The 23,709-nt window shown below is 41.9% G+C and overlaps 3 protein-coding genes across 7 annotated transcripts in view; 2 read left to right on the forward strand and 1 right to left on the reverse strand.

The window, feature by feature from the left end:
* Nucleotides 1-23,709, reverse strand: part of LOC311031004 (septin-9-like) — an 83,898-nt gene that overhangs the window by 9,547 nt on the left and 50,642 nt on the right. Inside the window, exon 1 of one of the 5 annotated variants that reach the window (XM_084037087.1) lies at nt 5,737-5,860. The exons of 3 other annotated variants lie outside the window; for them this stretch is intronic. The gene's annotated coding sequence lies outside the window, so the exon portion shown is untranslated. Of the gene's footprint in view, nt 1-5,730; nt 5,861-23,709 lie in introns of those variants that run through there. One more of the 5 variants, XM_084037088.1, reaches the window with a different exon arrangement.
* LOC311030884 (uncharacterized protein) lies at nt 1,048-22,753 on the forward strand (the record flags this gene model as incomplete). Its single annotated transcript, XM_084036914.1, has 5 exons — nt 1,048-1,133; nt 2,757-2,851; nt 8,478-8,610; nt 12,602-13,466; nt 22,397-22,753. The coding sequence occupies 5 exons, from the start codon at nt 1,048-1,050 to the stop codon at nt 22,514-22,516; spliced, it is 1,299 nt and encodes a 432-aa protein (XP_083893040.1). The 3' UTR covers nt 22,517-22,753.
* LOC311031011 (uncharacterized protein) lies at nt 18,901-22,279 on the forward strand. The gene is made up of 4 exons (XM_084037100.1): nt 18,901-18,933; nt 19,578-19,677; nt 19,782-19,808; nt 20,930-22,279. The coding sequence occupies exon 4, from the start codon at nt 20,931-20,933 to the stop codon at nt 21,837-21,839; it is 909 nt and encodes a 302-aa protein (XP_083893226.1). The 5' UTR covers nt 18,901-18,933; nt 19,578-19,677; nt 19,782-19,808; nt 20,930; the 3' UTR covers nt 21,840-22,279.

Genomic DNA, 23,709 nt, shown 5'->3' on the forward strand with positions numbered 1-23,709 from the left:
ATCGGGGTGGACAGACACTCGAGATAAAAGTATCAGTGTACTTAAATAACAGCAGCCACAGCTGCAACACACTATATAATATATAATAAAATACACCAAATGCTCAAAACGTAAGAGACATCAGATTGTTTTCCTCAATTATGAGAATTAACTGCATTTCTTTTTGATGGTGAACTGAAGACATCACCCTGGGATTTATGATTTTTTGATGAAGATTGCTCACTTGATTCATTGATAAAATCATCATCTAGAGAATGGGGAGAAAAAAAGAACAATGGATTTTACCTCATTACTAATGAAATGTGCCCCTTGTTTAAGTGGCCCCTATTCTCCCATTATTTCTATTTTTGAAGGCTTATTTGTGTGCAAACCAATAGACTACTACGAGTGAACTAAGTGTCCCATTTCCTTATTTGAGTACAAGGCAACCGAGAACAATCCCACCCACATCTATTGTACTAACAAGCTGTCGGTTCTGTTTAACAAATAGTAAACACACCGCTCTCCGAGTGTGGGATGGAAAACATTCCAAAGCCACCGAAAGGACGGAGAGTGAAAGACGTCTGTGTGTCCTGCATCTTAACTTTGCCGGTTTCCCAGACGGAAGCAGCGAGGCTCTTCAGAGCGTCGTTAACTCGTCTTTCATGAGGGCGAACCGCCCGTTTGCCCGAGTCCAAGCCGAGTCAAACGTTGTAAAAAAGACTTGGCAAACACACGACACACAGAAGAACACAAAGTGCTGGAGCATTGCTGTGGGAAACTCGACTCAACAATAGGAATCACTTCCATAGCAGGTAGTAAACCGCTTCGGTCCTGTGTCTTCGATTGAAGTAAAACTACAAGTTGTGTACTGCATTGACACGGTCAGCTCCGTGGTTTTGAGTGTGGAACATCTGGATGTTTGTCAGACGGAGGCATTCATACCTGCATGATGTGCTGCAGACCTCGAATGGTTCTAAGCCAGTAAACACTGGAGTCAGGAGACAGCCGGTCGGAGCACGACCCTATAAATGTTAAAAAGACATTTGACCTCGCTCCACGTGAAAAATGTCTGGCCTGGTGGCTTACCAGCTGGTGGACGTTTACCCCGAACACAAAAAGACAGAATGGCGGCAGGTCTGTAGGAACATCAGGTGTGAACATGTCTGGGTGATGTTCTCACATATACATATATAATGCTTTATCCTACATTAAGTTACGCTCAGCTGTAAACAATTATTACCAGTTTTCCAGGATTGCATGTTTGAAAAAGGTGCAAGACAGATCCTGAATGTGAAAATAACTAAAAAGCTTACCTCAGTTAATTACTATGTGTCAAAAAAAGCCAACGTTACATAAACTATGGACATTTATTTGAGCAATATTCTGTATTTTGTGTGCATGACTGACTCATTGGACTCCTGTTTTCAATTACAGCCAGTATGGAGTATTTTTTTTTCTTCTTCTAGTTTCCAGCCGTATCAGATTACTTTGCTTTTTGTAAATATGGTGGGCAGTCTCCTACACCACAAAGCATTTTTAGGAGGAGAACACAAGAAGAGCAATGAGAAAGTCAAAGCAGATGCATTTTAGGAGAGGAAGAAGAAGACAGGAGTGCCGGGAGAAGCACGAGATAAAGAGGAGAGGCAAAAAGGAAAAGGATTATTGAGTAGGGGGATGTAAAAAAAACAAAAAGATAAGGACAGAGGAAGGACTTTGGAGTAGAGGAGGAGGAGGAGGAGGAGGAGGGGAGGAAGCAGGAGGGAAAAGCATTGTGATTTATTCCACTTTTGGTGCTCGCTAACTACACACAGGCCTTCAAACAGGGATGTAAATACAGTTTCTCCTTGTTTGCTGCGTTTTCAGAGAAAAGAAGAACACAGAAGAACCAGGAAGAACGCTGCGACTAGTGTCGTCTATGTTTAGTGGAGATGCGGTCAAAACTGCTCAGCCGTGCCTCAGCTGTCCAGGGTGTTGATCCTGACAGCGTGGCGAGCAGGTCAGAGGTCATATTCCCAGTTTAGGTAGGAAAAAAAAAAAAAGTGCAGAGGTCCATCCAGCGGTACAAACCCTCCGTACAAACTGACTTGAATCCAGAGAAAGAAACGTGGACCAACTCACTGAATCCTTCAAACTCACAGCTTTCCCTGACCTCATGTATTCCACGTCAAGTCGTTCCCCTACTCATCAAACACACATCAGAGGACTAATCCGCTAAAACCGGCCGTTTTGCATCTTTGCTCTGGTTTGAAATCTTTTTAATGGCCTCCTCTTTGAAATATCTGCTCCTCTTTGTCATTTTATTTACATTCCTAGACAGAACAAAGGAGGATCTTCATCTCAACACAGATTTGTGTTGTGTTCAGGAATGTTTGAGCTGCCGCAAATCTTATTCAATGTGATTCAAATCAAAGAAGATTTCTGCGAGGCCTTTCATGCCTTAAGAGGGGAAAAAACATGGTACAAACGACACCAAGAAAAGAATAAAGCCTGCGGCTTCGACCAGCCCTCCAGCACAGAATCAATTAGATACCCCAGACCACATGGGTCCGGTCCAAGCCCAGGGGGAGGGATATAAACACATGCATACACCCAAACACTTTTTCCCACCCTCTGACAGAGAATCCCTTAATAAAAACGGAGGGGAATTGGAGTGGTGGCAGTGCAAACATGCCCCGTTGTGTTATTAAAGTCACAGTGTTTGTGCAGCAAGGCCCAGTTCCCAGAGTCCTCGTCGCTCGGCTCCCTGGAGAAATGTGCCCTTTGACCTCCTGCAGGGTCCAACTGGCTCATCGTGTCACCTGGCACTGGACAACGATGGACGATGCCTCCTCGTCACCTGTCCAACAGTCTCCATACAATCCCAGCCCAGGTTTGTATCCATGTCAGCGCAGGTAACGGGACTTTGCAGACATGTGGGAAATGTGTGTAAATTGCAGTAATGACAGTAGACGCACACAGGTTGGTCTAGACTGCCAGAGGAATGCGTTCACTTCTCCACACAAGCTAGCTGTTGTTTTTCCTGGCTCCTTAAGGGCCTCCGACACCGAGCAGCTCGCATGAACAAAGTGCATTTTAATGCTTTAATTCATATATGATGAAAAACAAGAGCGATTGACCTCACGGACAAACTCATCAATCCTCATTTATTTAATTTCTAACTCTAAGGAAAGCAATTCCAGCGCATTCCTGCGACGGACTGAATTTCCAAGCATTACAAAACAATAATCAAGCCCCGGAGCAACTGCTAAACATTAACCCGTGAAGTGTGTTTACACAAACGCTAACTGAATGAAGGAGTTGCCAATTAGTCTGAGGCCCTTTGCAAACAGGCTGAATAATGAATGAGCTAGCTATTACCTGCTAGCTGCTCACCGACAGGAGTTGTTGAAGCCATTAGCCGGACTGCGGTAGCTAGCCAGAGTCTTAATCTTAGCGTGCGGGGTCAAAGTGTATCAGTGCAGTGGTTGGGTGACAGCAGGCGGGGGGGGGGGGGGGTCAGGTCCTCACACATACCTCACATCAGGGGAAACGGTCAGTGGGCTTCAAACTCATATAAAACAACTTTCCCGTGTGGCTGTATGTCGATATAAAGCAGCAGGTCTGATCTAACCCACGCTGGATCCAAAAGGAAAAGTTAACGAGTCCTCGACTTCAACAAATTTAAGAGGTCGTCTTTAATTCAATGTCTGGAGGTTTCCCCGGCTATGCTAAATGTTTGTGTGTGTGTGTGTGTGTGTGTGTGTGAGAGATATAAAGCCCGTCTCTCTGGTCCTCTGTAGGCCAGGAGCAGTATTTATGGACTGTGACTGACCCACATAAAAAGCTCAAGAGTACAATAGCAGACAATACCCTCAAAAGACCCAACTAGTGACAGGGATTATTTGCTAGAACTACTAGCAACAACTACATTTACGTTAACAGTCGACAAAGTTCCCACGTTCCGTTCTTACTGACTTTCTACCATTTCACTGGATGAAATCCAGGCTAAATATGAGTCAATCATTTTATTATCTACACCCTATCAGCACCTCACCTTTGAAATCTTTACAGCATCACAATGAATGTCTTTGATGTCTGAGCTTCACCCACTTCATAGGTTTGCCGTTACCTGGCATGTTCTATTTTGAAATACCCAAAAGGTTATTTTAGACATTACGTTACATGCTCTGCTTTCGGGATTAAGCACTTAAAATAGTTAAGGACTGTTGTCGCTACATTATAGTCTACTGAATGAAAACATTCCAAAGTCTATATGCCACAGGTTTTCGAAAATAAAGCAAAACAACATTGCAATTTTTCCCCACATATCACAAAACGTTCTTATAATGAACACAAAATGCATGCACACACACACACACACACACACACACACACACACACACACACACACACACACACACACACACACACACACACACACACACTAGAAAGCTTGCTATTCTGAGAATGTGCAGCACATCAAGCTACAGAGATGAGTCCTTATCAATTTACATTACAGGAGCTCCGGTTACATTCATGGAATATTTTGCATTTCAAAGTTATGACGCCCGAATTCCACATCCAGACGCAAAATCTACTCATCAACCGACTCAAAACACAGGCAGGCGCACAACAAAGTCATTCAAGATAGGGAAGGTAATGATGACCTTTGTCAGCGCGGCCCATCGGACGCTGGTGAAAGGCCGGCGTCTGTTCTGCCCTGGCAATGCACAGGGGCCACAACAGAGCTCCTTTCAACAGCTCTGTGTGTGTCAACGTGTGTGTGTGTGAGGCAAAACAGAGGCGGGTGACTCTCTAAAAAGGTGAAGGGGTGGTTGCTGTTTTCCATCGGGTTGATATTATCAGAGAGCAGTGCCTTGTATTCCTCAGGTCAGCCCTAGACAACAGAGCCTGGATGACACAATGCAGAGACTTTGTTCCAACTGCCAGTTAGCTCGCACAATAACGTTCCCACTCAGACAAGAGAAACCTAAGACGTACGGGGTGAACTAAGCAGAACAAAACTTTAATACGCTGGGTCTCCCACTGGAAAAAGGAATAGGGACTACTTTTCCACAGATTACCATTTGCAGAGATGATTCCTTCACTGTAATTTCCGAAGCAAAAACTAGACTAAATGATTCCCTTCCGTACTCTGTGGAGCCTTCTAACCACATGAGTGGAGCCAACCTTTCACTTTGCTGCACACACACACACACACACACTTCTGAGTGCCGGCTATGCGATCTGGTAATGGATCACTGTCAGAAACAGCAGAACATGTCCAGCGTGTGGACAATGTCAGGAGGGAGGGAACACGAGGAAACAGAGAAGTGAAACCTGATGGGGGGAAAAGAGAAAGAAAAAAAACATGCAAAACCAAAGTGCAACAACTGAGAAACTCCCACTTAAACCTGAACTCAAAAGCCACTTTGCTCGGTAGTAAACGTTTCAACAGCCATCTTGCATATTAAGCCTGACGCTCGACTGCTAAAAACAACAGTAACATTTAGACACACATAAACAGCTGGGTTCCCCGAGTCAAGTATGGAAGGCATGCAGGGATATTTATCAAGTCAAGTATGTGAAAACAACAGATGATCAGATTTCTTCTTCCCGGGGAAGAGGAGGAACATGCACCAAAAAAAAAAGAAAAAAAGAGATTGCAACAAAGAAAATTTACTCCCTCGACTTCCAAACTTCCAAACACACACGTCACACACACACACACACCCACACCCACACACACACTCTCCCGGTATGCAAAACACTCACCGTGTGTGAACTCTGTGTGTGTGTGTGTGTGTGTCGTCCCCTGCCAAAGTGCAGCGCTCCAGTGAGAGGCCAAACTCTGCTGTGGCTCTGGAAGCTCCCTGCCGGCCCCTCCCACCCATGCCTGATGCCTGTCATGTGACCCACACAAGTGAGGCAACAAGACACACCCACTTCCTTCACATAGAGCCCCCCCCCCCCCCCCCCCCCCTGATTATCTATGCATGCATGTACACCGATGTTAAAGGAGCCTTCGGGCCGGCTGGATGCCCCTTTCCTGGGATATACAACCCTAATTATCTGACCTGACCCTCTCATCTGCTCCTCAGGCTCCACATTCATCACATCTCTGTAATTCCTCTCACACCTACCTGAGACACATCACTACACCAAACTACTGGGATTCCCTTTGTCATCACATATGCTGCTGCTCCCATCCACTATGCCTTTAGTTTACCAAGATGCTAACAAACCGTCTCATCTGTGAATCTAAGGCATCTATAAGACACTCAAAAAAGGAGAAAACGTTGGTAGTTGAGGTGTTTCCACAGCAACAACACTGAGATACAATGGCAATAACACCCTCACGCATTTCTAGTCAACAAAAAACATTCCTGGCGTGATGTAAAAATAACCGTTATCACTATAAATATATCATCAAGTAGAGAGAGCACACACACACACACAGCATTGTTTGGGGATGCAGTCAATTGTAATCGTTTAAAAATAGAGCAGTTTTTCAACATTGGTGTATAATGTTTAGAGAAGAAGATTTTCTGCTGAATAGTCATAAACGAAGCCCCTCACTCGTTTCTTTCAAACCTGGGAACGAACCAATTACTTTGGCTGATTACTATTCTTATAGAGTTGTGTTTGTGTGATTAAAGAGGAGAGGAAACAGCTGTCTCCAGCCTCACAGGAAGTGTAATTATACACCAGTGCAGGGGCTCGAGTGCTCGACCTTACAGCCACATGAACACACACACACACGAACACACACACACACACACACACGAACACACAGGGCAGCGCTAGCATTCCTCGAGATGAAGAATCATGTTTCAGGAAAAAAAAAGCAGGCACAAAACAGGCTGGAAAAAAGGATCGGTTTCGTTTCATTACGCACTTCGCTGCCAAGATCAACCTTTCCTCCACCTCGCTGACAAATACCTGCTACACCGACAAATACCTGCTACACCGACAAATACCTGCTACACCACCAGGTAGCATGTCCATCCTAACCAATCTGCAGCATCGTTGCGGGCCTTCATAATTCACAACATATGGTGTATATAGACAAGATAAAAAAAACAAAACAAGCAAACACAGATGTGCCTTGTAAGTGTCTTACCAAATAAGGAGTTGAAACAAAGGGAAACGGCCCTCTGTCTTAAAGCTGTTCAGCCTCTTTCTGAAACTCCACTGTATCGTCCCAATAAAAGCCCAGAGATACTAAAATATAGATGAAGCGACAATTTACAAGCTACTAATAACTAATAGCTCTTTCACACCAAACACTCAAGCGTAAATCCTCTTCTCCATCGCCACCGACGACCAACATTCCCAGATTCACTGCAGGTTTTACTGCAGCTCAGTTTGTGTCAACTCTATGCAAGCTCACATGTGACCTTACAAAAGACAAAAACAGTCTTCCATTCCCTCCCCGGCAGAGCTTCTTCTTAAAAAGACGGTGACTCCTGAGTGAACCCTGAACGCATGCAGAGGGAGGCAGCCATCATTTGTTTGATCTGCCGTTACTTGGCGTGCTCCTTTATCCCAGAGTTGCTGCCCTGCTGGGGACATCTCGGATAAAAAAAAAAAACTTCATTTTGAAGGAGACGGGCGATGTAGTGACATGAGGCTGGGAGAGCCGAGCCAAGATGGTGTCATGTATTGGCAGGCGGAGTACAAGGCTGCAAGGCTGACCCCTGACAGCTGTCCTTTCATAAACACAGAAACATTAAATGCATCACGGCACAGAAAGACTCTACAACACACTATGCTTTATGCTGATCTATCTGCATCTCTGTGCTGCATGTAATACATAATAATATCTGGTGATGCCCATGTGAAAGATGTGGGCGGTGACCACGGAGAAGCTAAATGTTTCCTTTGTGTGTTTTCTTTTTACTCTCTTTCCGTCTTTTCCCATAAGTAACAACGAAGCCTCCATACGGGATCTCAAACAAACAGCGACTTGTGTCTCTGTGTGTCTGCATCTGTGTGCAGGACGGGACAAAAACCAAACATGCCAACGTCTCTCTCTGTTTGCATGTTCACAAACACAGAGAGAGACCGCTGATCTGCTGTTTTGGTAGGATTCTAAATGCAGCAACACCACAAAGCTTTCACAAGCGCCAGCCTCGACACCTTCCAGGTGTGTGAGACCGGCTACCTGTGCGACAGCATCTCCTGCTGGCCGCTGGTAGAGTTGCAGTGGTGCAGGCAGCCGGACAGGGCAATGAAACCTCATCATACTGTACTTACAGAACTAGAACTATTCTTCACTCTATAGACCATTACAGGAGAAACATGTACAGATAAGAATATATATAAATAAATAAATAAATAAATATATATATATATATATACACACACATACATACACACACACATACACAGACGTCTGACTTTAAAGAATTGTTCCTATAAAAACTCAAAATAGTCAGCTTTTTGCATTTCTAAAAAGGCACATGACAGGATAAACCCCTCCCAAAAACTTCCCCACTTCCTGTGACCTCCAGTAACACTCCAGCCCTTAGTTTCATTTACAGGGAAACGGCAACCAAGGAGGAGGCTCTCACAAACAGGAGACCAGAGACCAGAGACCACAGACCAGAGACCAGAGACCCGGCAGCAGCAGCAGACCAACCCAGGGTAAGATTCTGATGTTCTGATAGTTTGTTTTTAGTATTTACTGGCATTGTTCCACATGATCGCTGGGTTTTCACCAACAACCAAACTCTGGAAGACTCACTTGATTCGACCAACTCTGCTGACGCTCCATATTTACTTCCGATAAACTTCTAACTTTTAACGTTTATTTCACTCCTTATACTGCTCACATGTCGGCTGCATATCTCTTGCTACTTATTCCCATGTATTGATTATGCCTTTCAGCATGTTATGCTGTGTCAGTAATAGGGCTGGGAATCGATCCGAATTTCCTGGATCGATCCGATTCCGATTCATAAGGTCACGATCCGATTCGATCCACGATTCGATCCGATTCGATTCGATATCGATCTATTTACAGACATAATGCAAATAAATACTGTCCCATAGACAAAACAGCTCCATGTGTTTGTGATTGTATCTGTGTACGTGTAAGAGGGACACAGAGAGAGAAGAGTCAAGAATCAAGTCCAAGTATTAGGCTATTTGAAATTTAAGTAACATATCCATGGCAGAATTAAAACAATGACCAGAACTAAACAACAATGACCAAATAAAATATAAATAAATTAAAATTAAGTGGCCCTCTATATTAGAAAACTACAAGAACCCCTGTACCCAGTCTTTGACAACCAGAGACTTGTGAAATGCCATACAGAGAGAGAGAGAGAGAGAGAGAGAGAGAGAGAGAGAGAGAGAGAGAGAGAGAGAGAGAGAGAGAGAGAGGTACTTTCTCTTCGCTTGAACTCAAGTTTTGGTGGACGGTCCCTAGACCCGGACTGGCAGAGCGCAGCCGCTCAGTCCGGCTCCGCGCGTCAACACCGCCGCCGCATGAATGACGGCGCACTTGACCGACGCAGAGGAAACACTTCCGCCGCTTCACGGGAGCGGAGTCAGCGGAGCCTTCATTCCAGAAGGTGATTTTAGTGGTGCCGCTTCAGCCATCTCGCTAGCTTAAGTTTCGGTTTCGTTTAGCCGGCACTCGCTTTTTATAGTGCGCCTTGCGCGTCAAAGAAAATAGTGCCTTTAGTCACTTGGAAAAGATCGATCCAGACATTTTTGGATCGATATCGTGCTTTTTGAGCGTGAATCGATATCGGATCGCGGATCGATTTTTTGAACACAGCCCTAGTCAGTAATCAGTTGTTCATTACCATCCTGTAGTAGGTGGTGTGTTTGTATGTTTACCTATAGTGTTTATACTTAAAGCACTTCCCTGTGTCATTTTTATTATAAAATATACCTCTATCATAAATATTAAGATGTCTATAAGCTGGACTCAACTAGGGGTTCACCGAAATGTCAATTCTTGGCCGAAACTGAAAATCGAAAATGAGGAAACGAAAACCAAAACGCCAAAAGAAATTAATATTCCAGTTATTAGTACCATTGCATTTATGGCTATGACTGTGTACTAACCTCACTAAAATCAAGGCATTGCAATTCAAAGAAAAGTAAATTACAAAAGTATGAAAATATTTATTTAGCACTGACATTACAACATTGCACAGTATATAATAAAACTTGAACCCACTCGTACATTAATAAATAATAATGTACAGGCCTATAACTGACTGGCTTGCTGAAAGATTGTAAAATAATATGTGTTATAAGAATTTTGTATAACTTCATGTCTTGGGTATGCCTAATTGTTATCAGGGACCTTGTGCACATGATGCCTTGTTCTACACGAAGGTTAACCGTCAATGACACATTATCTCCTGAAACCTTTAAAAGACTCAAGTCACAACACTGATTGGAGCACTTCCTCTGTAGAATCCTCACACATAGCATTTGTGGAAGAAAATGTGTTACCTCACATTTCTTATTTGTATCCCATATAATGTTCCTTTCTCTCGGGAACATCAAATGTCCTGCTGAGCTGTTTCTATTGAATTTAACCCTTGCCGTCTTGATGAAAAGACTCTGTTATAAAAATTTTGTATAACATCATGAGTTTATTATTTCTTGCTGGGGCACCAACATTGCTAAGATTCCAGAAAATGATATATTTGAGAGTTTTACGACTCTGGGGGGCCCATGTATGAAGGATGGATTGGATTGTCATCACTTTAGTAAATCCACTGTTAACCTAATGCTCCCAGCTATATCTCAAGGTGTCTAAATGTTATCAGGGGCTGAGGGGTCTGGATGTCTGGTTTGTTGCTTAAGGATAAGACACCAGTGACGTACTATCTCTTTTTCCTTCTTAAAGACTCAAGTCTCTACACTGATTTGAGCACTTCCTCTGTAGCATCCTCACACGTTGTTGCACTGTAACTGCTCCTCTTGTACAAGATTAAAGTCAGACGTCGACTTTACTTATGTCTCCGATCTCCACCTTGGGTGAATTTATTCGTTTACGGAAAAATTCTTTTAACAGACTCTATGATCTTTCCCTCTTCCTGAACTGTCTCACTTGTTTCATATACATTGATCAAGGCCCGATGGGTGACCCCTGTAGTGACATCGTCTAGCTCTCCTGAGAACAGTCACACCTTGTAGACATCCACAGATGTCTCTTCCTCTGCAGAGAGACATGTGTTGATTCAATGCAAATCTACTCATGACGCCTTCCCTTTTGTTCTCCCGAATGTTCTGTATAAATCCACCTCGGCCAGGCCATTCGAGAGACTTGATCTTCATGGATACACTGAATTTCTTTTCTCCACTGTCAGTGATTAAACCTCATTTGAACCAGCTACAGAATTGGACCTGAAGAGTTTTCTTCCACACATTGTAACGGCTCCTCTTGGCCAAGATTAAAGTCCGGCATCGACTTTAATTCTCTGCCTCTGATCTCCTCCTCGGGTGAATTTACTTCTGATAAACTTCTAACTTTTAACGTTTAATCACTCCTTATACTACTCACATGTCGGCTGCATATCTCTTGCTACTTATTCCCATGTATTGATTATGCCTTTCAGCATGTTATGCTGTGGCAGTAATAATCAGTTGTTTATCGTTTTATTATTATACTTAAACATCTTCTATAGAAGGCCTATAGTAAGGTGGTGTGTTTGTATGTTTACCTATAGTGTTTATACTTAAAGCACTTCCCCGTGTCATTTTTATTATAGAGTATACCTCGATCATGTTGTGGAAAAATTAATCTGCCCAATAAAGATCAACAACTGGGATCAGCTTAAGGAAAATAATGTTCGCCCCTGCCTTCTGATGCAAAGAGAAGGGACAGCAGGAACGACCCTGAGTCTAGCAGCAATCTCCCTTTTAAGGAGGAGGAATCATACCGTAGACAAAAGACGGGTCATGTCCTATCTTACAAAGACAAGATGTACAGAACACAGATGTTATTATGTCCTCTGAAATCATCCCATGTCATGTGGCACTCATGCTCATATAACTACCAACAAACAGGCATTTTAGTCATAGAATAATGCTTGATAAGAGGAGATGCGGATCAACCTCTGACCTGACAAAGATTTTGACTATAAATTACAAACATCCAGAATTCCCATAACAATCATATATTATAAGATGTCAATCAGCTGGAATCAACACAGGCAGGTATGCACGCAGAGCAATTTCTACAGTCAATAAAATGTTTGTTTTTTTTAAGTTTTTGACTTATAACTTTTCAATTTGATATAATTTTTAGACCATTGTTATTCATATAGATAACGCCAAAACAGCTTAAAGGCAGAGCTGATGTAGTGAAATAATGACTGTAATTTTCACACATCGCAGTCTTCGTCACAACATTAAATTCTTCTAGAAACGTTGTGCCTCTAAAATCATATTCTGTAAATGACGAGGAGATTCTGATAATGTTTTAAGTGTTCTGATGAACAATTCCTTCCTAATACTGACCCAACTCTTACAAACGACAAGCAGTCAGAATTCACAGACATTAAGTTGTCATCAAATCATTATTAGTTGCATTTCTAATGACAAACATGTACGGAGTGAGAATGTACAGTGTGGAGAAGTAACATTTCAAATGTCTCTACAGGATGATGAAGCTGTCAGGAGGAGTCATAAGTTGCTGTGTAGTTCTGCTCTTCGCCCTGACCTCGGTGTCGGCCGGCCAGAAAAAGCTCAAGTCAATCCAAGCTTTGAAGAAAGTCAACTTTGGCCAATCTGTGTCCAAGCACAGTCTGTTGCTGCTCCACTGGTTTGCCAACACGGTGGACATCGACAACAACAACATCATATGGCTGACCTTTGACCCAAACAGAAGAGACTACGGCTCCCATTATTATGGCAACTATGAGGAGCTGTTGGACCCCCTGCCTTCTGGAAATGAATACCAGTACTACACCATTGGCAATCTCAATGAAGAATTGTCCACGCAACTTCCTCACTACGTTGTCAATCCCCCTTCGGAGTATGAGGGAAGTAACGGGGACAGGATCATCTTCCGGGTCAGGGAGCAGAACACCGGACGGCAAGCTTTGCAGAGGATAGACCAGGTGTATATGACGCAGCACTATGACACTTATGAACATCAGGGGACATCTTATGATCAAGATCACACCTACAGGATCACTATGAACCTCTTGAGACAGATCAGAGAGTTTTCTTTGGGACAAAACCAACAACAACAGTTGCAGCTCAGAAACCGCTTTGGAAGCAACGCTAACCTTCGCCACATCAGAAACACGTGGGCTGGCCTCGCTTGCCTCGGACTGCTGCTGTTTATTGTGATCCAGGAGAAGAACTCCTCGAACCAACCCAACAACAGGCCTGAGACCAGAAGAAACCATCAGAACGCTGCTGTTCGAGATAATCGAAACCAAGGTGACGTGATGACGATGATGTATTTAGGCGAAGTTGACGACCACGTAGCTAGAAGGACAACTCCTCACTACACCCCCGTAACCCAGAACAACGACCGCCGATCGTGCCGTCGCATTTGCTGCATCGTTTGTTGTTGCATCACCGTCGCATGTGTAATTGCATTTTCTATTATATTATATTTTTGGTATAATGGAAGTTTTCACAGGGGATAACATTTTCATCGTCCTGAGAGAAATTTGCTTTGCTATCAAAGTCTAAGATAATAAATAGAGAGAGAGAGAGAGAGAGAGAGAGAGAGAGAGAGAGAGAGAGATTACTGATGTTAACTATAGAGATAAAGAGTGTAATTTGTTCTGATGGATAAATAAAACAACGTTCAGTTATGGTTTTGTATTCTTTCTGTTATGCTGGAAATTGTGATTACTTAACAATAAATGATTACCAGACTAACGTCAGTTATTCTATTTTTTTTAGTTTAAGTTCAAAGAAACAAACCGATGAAAACAACCATTGTTGAATTTCTGATGCAGAAATCTTAACTGTCTTGAAAATGTTTTTTTTTAGAAAAAGTGTCCACTATTTTGCACCAGAACTGGTATTGATTTAAGTAAATGACTTATTGGTACTGATTAAAACTTGAACTTGTAAGGGATTATCACTTTCCCTTTTCTAGTATAGAGAAGGTCAGAATCACAAACAACTGTATTACTCAACTTCCTGTAACCGCCAGCAACGCTCGAGTCCCCAGTTTAATTTCCAGGGAAACGGTAACCTAGAAGAGCAGGCTCTCACAACTACAGCAGACCAACCCAGGTGAGATCCTGATGTTCTGATGTTTTGTTTTCAGTATTTACTGGCATTATTCCACATGATCGCTGGGTTTTCACCAACAACCAAACTCTGGAAGACTCACGTCAGGGAGCAGAACACAGGACGGCTTTGAAGGTGACAGACCAGGTGTTTATGACGCAATACGTCATACACAATATGACAGCTGTACAATACAGCTGAACAGAGGTTGTTCTGTTCTGTCCTTTACTTTGTTTTGCCTCCGATTATTGAATTTAATTCCTACCTACTATGTCGGTTTTGTTGTTGTTGTCCTTTTCAGATCTGAGGGAGTTTCATTCAAACGCCCATATTATCAAACTTCCTGATCAAAGCTTGTTTTACCTGTTTGATTAACAGGAAAACTGAAAGCTAAAAAAGAGTTGTACGTGCTCTCACACAAGCACAGAGATCAGATACCGGTTAGCAGCAGACGAACGCAGGTGAGCGCTCTTATTTTCTGATCACTAGTTTGGTTTTCACGGTGAAGCATTTAACTCTTTTTCTTGTTCGTGTTCTCTCCTCTTTATGTGACGACCCGTTACAGACCTGTAATAGTAATCATATCAGATAAGTGTTGGAATGAGATATTCATCAGAATTAATTATAAAAAGGATTCATCAATCATGATAATAATCATTGGATGCATATCTAGTTGCAAATACTTATGGATTGAGAATGTACAGTATGATTGAATAATAAAAAGTGATTTTTTTAAATATCTACACAGGATGATGAAGAGTAGCTGTGTAGTTCTGCTCTTTGCCCTGACCTCGGTGTCGGCCGGGCAGAAAAAGCTCAAGTCAATCCAAGCTTTGAAGAAAGTCAACTTTGGCCAATCTGTGTCCAAGCACAGTCTGTTGCTGCTCCACTGGTTTGCCAACACGGTGGACATCGACAACAACAACATCATATGGCTGACCTTTGACCCAAACAGAAGAGACTACGGCTCCCATCATTATGGCAACTATGAGGAGCTGTTGGACCCCCTGCCTTCTGGAAATGAATACCAGTACTACACCATTGGCAATCTCAATGAAGAATTGTCCACGCAACTTCCTCACTACGTTGCCCATCCCCCTTTGGAGTATGAGGGAAATAACGGGGACAGGATCATCTTCCGGGTCAGGGAGCAGAACACAGGACGGCAAGATTTTCAGAGGATAGACCAGGTGTATATGACGCAGCACTATGAAATTCATGAACATCAGGGGACATCTTATGATCCAGATCACACCTACAGGATCACTATGAACCTCTTGAGACAGATCAGGGAGTTTTCTTTGGGACAAAACCAACAGCAACAGTTGCAGCTCAGAAACCGCTTTGGAAGCAACGCTAACCTTTCCGACATCGGAAACACGTGGGCTGGCCTCGCTTGCCTCGGACTGCTGCTGTTTATTGTGATCAAGGAGAAGAACTCCTCGAACCAACCCAACAACAGGCCTGAGACCAGAAGAAACCATCAGAACGCTGCTGTTCGAGATATTCAAAACCAAGGTGACGTGGTGACGATGTATTTCGATGAAGTTGACGACCACGTAGCTAGAAAGACAACTCCTCACTACACCCCCGTAACCCAGTACAACGACCGCCGACCGTGCCGTCGCATTTGCTGCATCGTTTGTTGTTGCATCACCGTCGCATGTGTAATTGCATTTTCTTTTATATTATATTTTTGGTATAAGGGAAGTTTTCAGAGGGGATAAAATTTTTATCATCCTGAGAGAAATTGCTGTACAGCAGTTGCAATTCAAAGACGCAAGAGTGCAAATATCAAAGTCTAAGATAATAGAGAGAGAGAGAGAGAGAGAGAGAGAGAGAGAGAGAGAGAGAGAGAGAGATTACTGATGTCAACTGATAGAGATAAAGAGAGTGTAATTTGTTCTGATGAATAAATAAAACAACGTTCAGTTATGGTTTTGTATTCTTTCTGTTATGCTGGAAATTGTGATTACTTAACAATAAATGATTACCAGACTAACGTCAGTTATTCTATTTTTTTTTTAGTTTAAGTTCAAGGAAACAAACCGATGAAAACAACCATTGTTGAATTTCTGATGCAGAAATCTTAACCGTCTTGAAAATGTTTTTTTTAAGAAAAAGTGTCCACTATTTTGCACCAGAACTGGTATTGATTAAAGTAAATTAATTATTGGTACTGATTAAAACTTGAACTTGTAAGGGATTATCACTTTCCCTTTTCTAGTACAGAGAAGCTCAGAATAACAAACAACTGTATAACTCAACTTCCTGTAACCGCCAGCAACGCTCGAGTCCCCAGTTTGATTTACAGGGAAACGGTAACCTAGAAGAGGCAGGCTCTCACAACCAGGAAACCAGAGACCAGCAGCAGCAGCAGCAGACCAACCCAGGTGAGATCCTGATGTTCTGATGTTTTGTTTTCAGTATTTACTGGCATTATTCCACATGATCGCTGGGTTTTCACCAACAACCAAACTCTGGAAGACTCACGTCAGGGAGCAGAACACAGGACGGCTTTGAAGGTGACAGACCAGGTGTTTATGACGCAATACGTCATACACAATATGACAGCTGAACAGATGTTGTTCTGTTCTGTCCTTTACTTTGTTTTGCCTCCGATTATGGAATTTAATACTGCCATCCATTCTACTATGTTGGTTTTGTTGTTGTTGTCCTTTTCAGATCTGAGGGAGTTGCATTCAAACGCCCATATTATGAAACTTCCTGATCAAAGCTTGTTTTACCCGTTTCATTTACAGGAAAACAGAGAGCTAAAAAAAGAGTTGTACATGCTCTCACACAAGCACAGAGATCAGATACCGGTTAGCAGCAGACGAACGCAGGTGAGCTCTCTTGTTTTCTGATCACTAGTTTGGTTTTCACGGTGAAGCATTTAACTCTTTTTCTTGTTCGTGTTCTCTCCTCTTTATGTGACGACCCGTTACAGACCTGTAATAGTAATCATATCAGATAAGTGTTAGAATGAGATATTCATCAGAATGAATTATAAAAAGGATTCATAAATCATGATAATAATCATTGGATGCATGTCTAGTTGCAAATACTTAGGGATTGAGAATGTACAGTATGATTGAATAGTAAAATAGATTTTTTTAAATATCTACACAGGATGATGAAGAGTAGCTGTGTAGTTCTGCTCTTCGCCCTGACCTCGGTGTCGGCCGGGCAGAAAAAGCTCAAGTCAATCCAAGATTTGAAGAAAGTCAACTTTGGCCAATCTGTGTCCAAGCACAGTCTGTTGCTGCTCCACTGGTTTGCCAACCAGGTTGACATCGACAACAACAACATCATATGGCTGACCTTTGACCCAAACAGAAGAGACTACGGCTCCCATCATTATGGCAACTATGAGGAGCTGTTGGACCCCCTGCCTTCTGGAAATGAATACCAGTACTACACCATTGGCAATCTCAATAAAGAAGTGTCCACGCAACTTCCTCACTACGTTGCCCATCCCCCTTCGGAGTATGAGGGAAGTAACGGGGACAGGATCATCTTCCGGGTCAGGGAGCAGAACACAGGACGGCAAGATTTGCAGAGGATAGACCAGGTGTATATGACGCAGCACTATGACATTTATGAACATCAGGGGACATCTTATGATCCAGATCACACCTACAGGATCACTATGAACCTCTTGAGACAGATCAGGGAGTTTTCTTTGGGACAAAACCAACAGCAACAGTTGCAGCTCAGAGACCGCTTTGGAAGCAACGCTAACCTTCCCGACATCAGAAACACGTGGGCTAGCCTCGCTTGCCTCGGACTGCTGCTGTTTATTGTGATCCAGGAGAAGAACTCCTCGAACCAACCCAACAACAGGCCTGAGAACAGAAGAAACCATCAGAACGCTGCTGTTCGAGATATTCAAAACCAGGGTGACGTGATGATGTATTTAGGCGAAGTTGACGACCACGTAGCTAGAAGGACAACTCCTCACTACACCTACACCCCCGTAACCCAGAACAATGACCGCCGATCGTGCCGTTGCATTTGCTGCATCGTTTGTTGTTGCATCACCGTCGCATGTGTAATTGCATTTTCTATTATATTATATTTTTGGTATAATGGAAGTTTTCACAGGGGATAACATTTATCATCCTGAGAGAAATTTGCTTTGCTATCAAAGTCTAAGATAATAAACAGAGAGAGAGAGAGAGAGAGAGAGAGAGAGAGAGATAACTGATGTTAACTATAGAGATAAAGAGTGTAATTTGTTCTGATGGATAAATAAAACAATGTTCAGTTATGGTTTTGTATTCTTTCTGTTATGCTGGAAATTGTGATTACTTAACAATAAATGATTACCAGACTAACGTCAGTTATTCTATTTTTTTTTAGTTTAAGTTCAAGGAAACAAACCGATGAAAACAACCATTGTTGAATTTCTGATGCAGAAATCTTAACCGTCTTGAAAATGTTTTTTTTAAGAAAAAGTGTCCACTATTTTGCACCAGAATTGGTATTGATTAAAGTAAATTAATTATTGGTACTGATTAAAACTTGAACTTGTAAGGGATTATCACTTTCCCTTTTCTAGTACAGAGAAGCTCAGAATCACAAACAACTGTATTACTCAACTTCCTGTAACCGCCAGCAACGCTCGAGTCCCCAGTTTCATTTACAGGGAAACGGTAACTTAGAAGGAGCAGGCTCTCACAACCAGGAGACCAGAGACCAGAGACCAGCAGCAGCAGCAGACCAACCCAGGTGAGATCCTGATGTTCTGATGTTTTGTTTTCAGTATTTACCACGGCATTATTCCACATGATCGCTGGGTTTTCACCAACAACCAAACTCTGGAAGACTCACGTCAGGGAGCAGAACACAGGACGGCTTTGAAGGTGATAGACCAGGTGTTTATGACGCAGCACTATGACAATTGTGAACATCAGGGGACACCTTATGATCCAGATCACACCTACAGCATCACTATGAACCTCATGAGACAGATCAGAGAGTTTTGGGACAAATCCAACAGCAACAGTTGCAGCTCAAAAAACTGCACAAAACAGAGTTTCTCAGATTTCTATCTTTTTCCACCGATGGCGGTTTTGAATTCTGTCACCGTTTTGTTTATACTGGAGGAGAATACTGAAGGAGAATACTGGAGGAGAATACTGAAGGAGACCGTTGTGGCTCCACAGTTATGCAACCTAAATACAGCTGAATGGTAGCCAGAGGTTGTTCTGTTCACTTTGTTTTGCCTCCGATTATTGAATTGAATTCCTACCATCCATTCTACTATGTCGGTTTTGTTGTTGTTGTCCTTTTCAAATCTGAGGGAGTTTCATTCAAACGCCCATATTATGAAACTTCCTGATCAAAGCTCTTTTTACCCGTTTCATTTTCAGGAAAACGGAAAGCTAAAAAAAAAAAAAAAAAAAAAAAGAGTTGTGCGTGCTCTCACACAAGCACAGAGATCAGATACCGGTTAGCAGCAGACGAACGCAGGTGAGCTCTCTTGTTTTCTGATCACTAGTTTGGTTTTCACGGTGAAGCATTTAACTCTTTTTCTTCTTCGTGTTCTCTACTCTTTATGTGACGACCCGTTACAGACCTGTAATAGTAATCATATCAGATAAGTGTTAGAATGTACGGAAGCGTATTGCATTCACTTGAGTAATTTTTTTTTGGTTTGTTTTTTGGAGTAATTATTTCTGTTTTTCTGAGTAATTTATTTCTTTGGTCTGTTTTTCTGAGTAATTTATTTCTTTGGTCTGTTTTTCTGAGTAATTAATTTTTTGGTCTGTTTTTCTGAGTAATTAATTTTTTGGTCTGTTTTTCGGAGTAATTTTTTTGGTCTGTTTTTCTGAGTAAATTTTTTTTGTCTGTTTTTCTGAGTAATTTTTTTTTGGTCTGTTTTTCGGAGTAATTTTTTTTTTTTTCTGTTTTTCAGAGTAATTTTTTTCTGATTTTCGGAATAATTTTTTTTCTGAGTTTAGACAGCATTTGAAACAATAGACGCATTCATTCCTTTGTGAAAGCTCGATAATGGAGGCCAACATGACCGACTTGTTTAGTTTGATCAAGTTCTACTTTGATCTGGGATTAAGACACTGGGAGATAGTCCTGTCTTTGAGTCATATAGATGGTATTACCATAAGTGTATCCACTTTACGCAGGCACCTGAGGACTTTGCGGCTGAATAGCTGAAGATGGGGCATGTGTATGCAGGAGTCACTACAGGTCCATGGGAGTCACTTGCAGGTTGGAGGTTCTCGCGGGAGTTCGAAGTATCGCGATAATTCAGAAAAAAAATTACTCCGAAAAACAGAAAAAAAATTACCACGAAAAACAGAAAAAAAATTACCACGAAAAACAGAAAATAAATTACTCCGAAAAACAGGAAAATAATTACTCAGAAAATCAGGAAAAATAATTAGTCAGAAAAACAACCAAACAAAAAAAAATTACTCAGAAAAACAGACCAAAAAAAAATTACTCAGAAAAACAGACCACAGAAATAAATTACTCAGAAAAACAGGAATAATTACTCCAAAAAACAAACCCCAAAAAAAAATTACTCAAGTGAATACAATACGCTTCCGTAAGAATGAGATATTCATCAGAATTAATTATAAAACGGATTCATCAATCATGATAATAATCATTGGATGCATGTCTAGTTGCAAATACTTATGGATTGAGAATGTACAGTATGATTGAATAATAAAAAGTGATTTTTTTTTAAATATCTACACAGGATGATGAAGAGTAGCTGTGTAGTTCTGCTCTTCGCCCTGACCTCGGTGTCGGCCGGCCAGAAAAAGCTCAAGTCAATCAATGATTTGAAGAAAGTCAACTTTGGCCAATCTGTGTCCACGCACAGTCTGTTGCTGCTCCACTGGTTTGCCAACACGGTCGACATCGACAACAACAACATCATATGGCTGACCTTTGACCCAAACGGAGGAGACTACGGCTCCCATCATTACGGCAACTATGAGGAGCTGTTGGACCCCCTGCCTTCTGGAAATGAATACCAGTACTACACCATTGGCAATCTCAATGAAGAATTGTCCACCCAACTTCCTCATTACGTTGTTGATCCCCCTTCGGAGTATGAGGGAAGTAACGAGGACAGGATCATCTTCCGGGTCAGGGAGCAGAACACAGGACGGCGAGCTTTTCAGAGGATAGACCATGTGTATATGACGCAGCACTATGACACTTATGAACATCAGGAGACATCTTATGATCCAGATCACACCTACAGGATCACTATGAACCTCTTGAGACAGATCAGGGAGTTTTCTTTGGGACAAAACCAACAGCAACAGTTGCAGCTCAGAGACCGCTTTGGAAGCAACGCTAACCTTCGCCGCATTAGAAACACATGGGGTCACCTCGCTGTTCTCGGACTGCTGCTGTTTATTGTGACCAAGGAAAAGTTTTCCTTCCAGGAACAGAGCTACAGACCGGAAAATTACGACAGACCGGAAAACTACGACAGACCGGGAAACTACAACAGACCAGAGAACAGACAAAATCCTTTGGGTGGCGCTTCGGTGGGCCAAGAAAGTAATGCTCCAATTATTTTAATTATTTTATTTATTTGTATTGTAGCATTTATTATTATGCTTGGGAAAGGAGATCCCAGTTACAGGTATTGAAGGAGAGTAAGGACCACAAAGCCAGCAGGACTCATAAGTCGTTATTTGATTAGCTACAACATTTGCTCATTTTGTTTAATTCATTAAGATGGCGGTTAAGACGTTTGATTAATAAACCAAATTATGGTTCTGGTTCTTAATGGCTCAGAGTCTTCAGGGTTTCAGTCCCACCCAGTCAGTCACTCACCTTTATGTCAGACTGGACTTAGTGATCAGAGGGAGGTAAATTAAGATGCTTGTTTGAGCTCCATGTTTGAATAGTTTCTCCTGTAAAGGACCTTTGGATGGATTTGACTTGCCTGGGAAAAATAGTATGTTTAAGACAGCTGTCACTGATAATGTATTTGCTTTAATAACAACAGGTGTACGTTTCATTTATTTTTTTCTATCATTTCTGCAGTGTTGAAAATTGTGTTTATTAAACTAAAACTTACCAGTCAGACTGTTGTCAGTTATTTTAAACTAAGTTGATTTTCAAACAGTGTAAGTCTGACACACAGATAAAATGCAAAGCACCTCCCCTCACAAACACTCCTCACTACACCCCCGTAACCCAGAACAACGACCGCCGATCGTGCCGTCACATTTGCCGCATCGTTTGTTGTGGCATCACATGTTTAATTGCATTTTCTATTATATTATATTTTTGGTATAATGGAAGTTTTCAGAGGGGATAACATTTTCATCATCCTGAGAGAAATTGCTGTACAGCAGTTGCAATTCAAAGACACAAGAGTGCAAATATCAAAGTCTAAGATAATAAATAGAGAGAGAGAGAGAGAGAGAGAGAGAGAGAGAGAGAGATTACTGATGTTAACTGATAGAGATAAAGAGTGTAATTTGTTCTGATGGATAAATAAAACAACGTTCAGTTATGGTTTTGTATTCTTTCTGTTATGCTGGAAATTGTGATTACTTAATAAATGATTACCAGACTGACGTCAGTTTTTCTATTTTTTTTTTAGCTTAAGTTCAAGGAAACAAACCGATGAAAACAACCATTGTTGAATTTCTGATGCAGAAATCTTAACCGTCTTGAAAATGTTTTTTTTTAGAAAAAGTGTCCACTATTTTGCACCAGAACTGGTATTGATTAAAGTAAATGAATTATTGGTACTGATTAAAACTTGAACTTGAAAGGGATTATCACTTTCCCTTTTCTAGTACAGAGAAGCTCAGAATCACAAACAACTGTATTACTCAACTTCCTGTAACCGCCAGCAACGCTCGAGTCCCCAGTTTCATTTACAGGGAAACGGTAACCTAGAAGAGGCAGGCTCTCACAACCAGGAAACCAGAGACCAGCAGCAGCAGCAGCAGACCAACCCAGGTGAGATCCTGATGTTCTGATGTTTTGTTTTCAGTATTTACCGGCATTATTCCACATGATCGCTGGGTTTTCACCAACAACCAAACTCTGGAAGACTCACGTCAGGGAGCAGAACACAGGACGGCTTTGAAGGTGACAGATCAGGTCTTTATGACGCAGCACTATGACAATTATGAACATCAGGGGACACCTTATGATCCAGATCACACCTACAGCATCACTGTGAACCTCATGAGACAGATCAGAGAGTTTTGGGACAAAACCAACAGCAACAGTTGCAGCTCAAAAAACAGAGTTTCTCAGATTTCTATCTTTTTCCACCGATGGCGGTTTTGAATTCTGTCACCGTTTTGGGCATACTGGAGGAGAATACTGGAGGAGACCGTTGTGGCTCCACAGTTATGCAACCTAAATACAGCTGAATGGTAGCCAGAGGTTGTTCTGTTCACTTTGTTTTGCCTCCGATTATTGAATTTAATTCCTACCATCCATTCTACTATGTTGGTTTTGTTGTTGTTGTCCTTTTCAAATCTGAGGGAG

The sequence above is a fragment of the Eutrigla gurnardus genome (assembly GCF_963514095.1).
Source record: "Eutrigla gurnardus genome assembly, chromosome: 20".
NCBI classification, from domain to species: Eukaryota; Metazoa; Chordata; class Actinopteri; order Perciformes; family Triglidae; genus Eutrigla; species Eutrigla gurnardus.